The sequence below is a fragment of the Neopelma chrysocephalum genome, unplaced genomic scaffold (assembly GCF_003984885.1).
Source record: "Neopelma chrysocephalum unplaced genomic scaffold, ASM398488v2 Primary Assembly neopelma1_96560, whole genome shotgun sequence".
Taxonomy (NCBI): Eukaryota; Metazoa; Chordata; class Aves; order Passeriformes; family Pipridae; genus Neopelma; species Neopelma chrysocephalum.
The window spans coordinates 467-5298 of record NW_020925205.1 but is presented as its reverse complement, the minus strand read 5'-3'; the positions used below and the strand labels follow the sequence as shown (position 1 = coordinate 5298).

General features: G+C 61.9%; 1 protein-coding gene across 1 annotated transcript in view; it reads left to right on the top strand.

Moving 5' to 3' along the window:
* Positions 1–4763, top strand: part of LOC113981460 (neuroblast differentiation-associated protein AHNAK-like) — a gene marked incomplete at its 5' end in the record, with an annotated part of 13505 nt that extends 8742 nt beyond the window's left edge. Inside the window, one exon of the mRNA XM_027708858.1 lies at positions 1–4763. This exon is cut by the window's left edge and continues 1330 nt beyond it. Coding sequence (XP_027564659.1) covers positions 1–4638 — 4638 coding nt within the window.
* Positions 4764–4832: the final 69 nt, after the last annotated feature.

Below are 4832 nucleotides of genomic sequence, written 5' to 3'. Positions count from 1 at the left end.
CCTGAGGGGAAGATCAAGGGCCCCAAGTTCAAGATGCCCGAGATGAACATTAAGGCCCCCAAGTTCTCCATGCCTGATGTTGACTTCAACCTGAAGGGCCCCAAATTGAAAGGAGATGTGGACGTGTCAATGCCAAAGCTGGAGGGTGACCTGAAGGGCCCAGATATTGACATCAAGGGCCCCAAGGTGGACATTGAAGCCCCTGACGTGGACATTCACGGCCCAGAGGGGAAGTTCAAGATGCCCAAGTTCAAGATGCCCAAGTTTGGGATGAAGGGAGAGGGGCCTGAGATGGACGTGACCCTGCCGACAGGAAACCTGGATGTGTCCGGTCCCAAGGTGGACATTGAAGGTCCAGAGGTGGATGTTGAGTTGCCCGAGGGGAAGGTGAAGGGCCCCAAGTTCAAGATGCCCGAGATGCACTTTAAGACCCCCAAGATCTCGATGCCCGACATCGACCTGAACCTGAAGGGCCCCAAAGTGAAGGGGGATGTGGACGTGTCTCTTCCCAAACTGGAAGGAGACCTGAAGGCCCCAGACATCAACATCAAGGGCCCCAAGGTTGACGTTGACCTTCCTGATGTTGAGCTGGAAGGGCCTGAGGGGAAGATCAAGGGCCCCAAGTTCAAGATGCCTGAGATGCACATCAAGGCCCCCAAGTTCTCCATGCCCGACGTCGACTTCAACCTGAAGGGCCCCAAGGTGAAAGGAGACATTGATGTTTCTATCCCTAAACTGGAGGGTGACCTGAAGGGCCCAGACATTGACATCAAAGGCCCCAAAGTTGACATCGAGGCCCCTGACGTGGACATTCACGGCCCAGAAGGTAAAATAAAGTTCCCCAAGTTCAAGATGCCCAAGTTTGGGATGCCCGTGGTCAAGGCTGAAGGCCCCGAGGTGGACGTGACCCTGCCGACAGGAAACCTGGATGTGTCCGGTCCCAAGGTGGACATTGAAGGTCCAGAGGTGGACATTGAAGGTCCTGAAGGAAAACTGAAAGGCCCCAAGTTCAAGATGCCCGAGATGCACATCAAGGCCCCCAAGATCTCGATGCCGGACCTGGATCTGAACCTGAAGGGCCCCAAAGTCAAGGGGGACGTGGACGTGTCACTGCCGGGAGTGGAAGGAGAACTGAAGGGTCCTGAGGTCGGTGTCGCTGCCCCCGACGTCCACATCGACAGCCCGGAGGGCAAATTCAAACTCCCCAAATTCAAGATGTCCAAGTTTTCCATGCCTGGATTTAAAGGGGAGGGGCCAGAGGTGGACGTGACCCTCCCGAAGGGCGACGTCGACATTTCGGGCCCCAGCGTGGACGTGGAGGCTCCTGATCTGAGCGTGGACGGGAAAGTCAAAGGTCCCAAATTCTCCATGCCCGAGATGCACATCAAGGCCCCCAAAATCTCCATGCCCGACGTCGACTTCAACATCAAAGGCCCCCACCTGAAAGGAGACGTCGACCTCCAAGCCCCCCAGATCGACGTGAAAGGCCCCAAAATCGACGTCGAGGCTCCCGACGTGACCCTGGAAGGGCCCGAAGGGAAACTCAAAGGCCCCAAGTTCAAGATGCCCGAGATGAACATCAAGGCCCCCAAGTTCTCCATGCCCGACGTCGACCTCAACCTGAAGGGCCCCAAGATCAAGGGCGATGTGGACGTGGCGGCGCCGACGCTGGAGGGGAACCTGCAGTGCCCGGACTTCGACATCAAAGGCCCCAAAGTGGACATTCGGGCCCCAGAGGTGACGGTGGAAGGGCCCAAGATCAAGATGCCCGAAATGCACCTCAAGACCCCCCAGATCTCCATGCCCGACATCGACTTGAACTTGAAGGGCTTGAAGGGCAAAGGTGACGCCGAATTCCACGGCCCGAAGCTCGAGGGGGGTCTGAAGGGTCCTGAGTTCGATATCAAGGGGCCCAAAGTCGACATCGAGGGCCCGGCGGTCGATGTCGACGGCCTGGAGGGGAAAGTGAAGCTGCCCAAAATGAAAATGCCCAAATTTGGCTTCAAAGGGGAAGGCCCCGACGTGGACGTGAACCTGCCGAAGGCCGAGGTGGAGCTCTCGGGCCCCAAGGTGGACCTCGGTGCCCCAGAGGTGAACCTTGAGGGGCCAGAGGGCAAAGTGAAAGGTCCTAAGCTGAAAATGCCCGAAATGCACGTGAACGTCCCCAAAATCTCCATGCCCGAGATAGACTTGAACTTGAAAGGTCACAAAACCAAGGGGGGCTTTGACCTTTCGGCCCCGAAGGTGGAAGGTCACCTGAAAGGGCCCGAGGTTGACCTGAAAGGCCCCGAATTCGGGGTCAAAGGCCCCGAAGTCGACGTCGAATGTCCCGACCTGAGCGTCGAGGGCCCTGAGGCCAACGTCAAACTTCCCAAGTTCAAGAAGTCCAAGTTCGGGTTCGGGATGAAAAGCCCAAAGGCAGAAGTGGAGTTACCTGAGGCGGAGCTGAGCCTGGAGTCACCCGACGTCAGCCTGTCCGGAAAGGGCAAGAAGAGCAAGTTCAAGATGCCCAAAATCCACATGAGTGGCCCCAAAGTGAAAGGGAAGAAGGGGGCGTTCGACGTGAACGCGGCCGGGGCGGAACTGGACGCGGATCTCAACGTCGCCGGCCCAGACGTGACCGTCAAAGGCGACGCCGCCGTGAAGTCCCCCAAGGGCAAGAAACCCATGTTTGGCAAAATCTCCTTCCCCGACGTCGAGTTCGACCTGAAATCGCACCGGTTCCGAGGGGAGGCGTCCGCGGGGGTCCCGAAAATCGAGGGGGAGCTCAAAGCGCCGGATCTGGAAGTTTCCGCGCCCGCGGTCAAAGGTGACGTCAAGGGGCCGAGTCTCAGCGTGGACGTTGAAGCTCCCGACGTGAACCTGAAGTCCCCGAAGCTCAAACTCCCCGGGGGGCAGGTGGGTGTGGGGGACGGGAAAGTCGGGGGGGACCTGAAGGGCCCCGGGGTCGATGTGACCGTTCCCTCGCTGCCGGATTTCAGCCTGAAAGGACCAAAGGTGAAAGGCGAAGTCGGCGTTTCCGGAGCAGAACTGGAAGGTCCCGAGGGAAAACTGGGATGGCCCAAAGGGGGGAAAGCGGGTCTGGGGCTGGAAATGCCGGATGTGAACTTGGATGTGTCGGTGCCGGGCGTGGGGGGGAGCGGGAGCCTCCCGTCAGCCGACGTGAAGCTCAGAGGGCCCCAAATCTCCGGCCCGGAGTTTGAGGGAAACCTGAAAGGACCAAAATTAAAGGGAGAGTTGGATGTCTCGGGCTCCGTGGAAGGGCCGAACGTCACCCTGGGCACGCCCAGCGTTGACCTCGGAGGTTTGGGGGGGAAGATGAAGCTGCCGGATCTGAGCGCCAAGGGGGGCGTTTCCTGCTCCGTCCCAAAAGTGGAGGTGGGCTCCCAGTCCCCCGGGGCCGACCTCGGCGTCTCCGCCCCGGATTTGGACGTCAGCCTGAAAGGACCAAAGTTGAAAGGAGATTTCGGCATCAAAACATCCCCGGACGCCGACTTCGAAATCCTTGGGGGCACCATCAAACTCCCGTCCCTGAAACTCCCCCAGTTCGGCATCTCCGGCCCCGGCGTGGAGGGAGGGGACGCGGGGGTCGCTCTGGAAGGTCCCCAGGTGAAGGGGGGGCTGAAGGGCCCCTCCCTGGGGCTGGAAGGGCCCGACGTGGAGCTGAAAGGGCCGAAATTCCAGGCGTCGTCCCCCGGGGTCCCCACGCCGGACGTCGACCTGAGGCTGAAAGGACCAAACGTGGACGTGTCCGGCGACATCAAAGGCCCGAAGGTCGGCGTGGAGGCCCCTCGCGTGGAGCTGACGAAGCCGGGGGCGGGCGTCCACCTCGACGCCCCCGCCCTGGAAGTTTCCGGCTCGGGGTTGAACGTCAACGTGAAAGGGCCGAAGGTCAAGGGCGGGGCCGAGGTCGGGGGCGGAACCTTCCACCTGTGCGGCCCCAAGGTGGGCGCGGCGGGTCCCGAGGGCGGCCAGGTCAAGGTGTCCTTCCCCAAGCTGCGGATGCCCAAGTTCGTGTTCTCTGACCCCGAGGCCAAGGGCCGGGAGGTGGGAGTGGACGTCGAGTTCCCCGGGGCCGATGTGGCCACGGCGGCCGAGCCGGAGCCGGACGACGCCGACGGGAGGCTCAAGAAACCCAAACTCAAGATGCCCAAGTTCAACTTCTCCAAGCAGAAAGGGCGAGGGGGAGGCGGCGGCGGCGCCCCCGGGTCCCCCGAAGCGTCGGGGTCCGTCTCGGGCTCCAGGGGGGACCTGAAGAGCTCCAAGGCGAGTCTGGGCTCCGCCGAGGGCGACGCGGAGGCCGAGGCGCCGTCGGCCAAGGGCAAGTTCTCCCTGTTCCGCAGCAAGAAGCCGCGGGCGCGCTCGTCGTCCTTCAGCGACGACGCCTCGGCCGCGCGGGGCCCCGAGGCCGATCCCAAAGCGCCCAAGGTGAAATTCGGGACCTTCGGGGGCATCGGCTCCAAGAGCAAAGGCTGTTACGAGGTGACGGCGAGCGACGAGGAGCCGGGCCGGGCGCAGGTCGGGGTGGGGGTGACCCTGGGCCCCCCCAAATCCCGCCTGTCCTCGTCCTCCTCTTCCTCCGAGGGCGGGACGCGCGTCCCCGGCGTGGAGCTGACGGTGGCCAAGCGCAAGGAGTGAGGGGGTTGTACATAGTCCCGGATGGGGGGGGACCCCCGCGTGTACAGAGGGGGGGGGTTTGGGGGTCCCCCAAATTTGGGGGGGGGCGGAGGGGGGGGTCCCTGTGTTCGTGTAGGACCCGCCCGGAGCTTCCCTTCCCTTCCCTGCCATCCCTTTTTTTGATATTTTTATTGGGTTTTCCTCCCCCCCCCCCC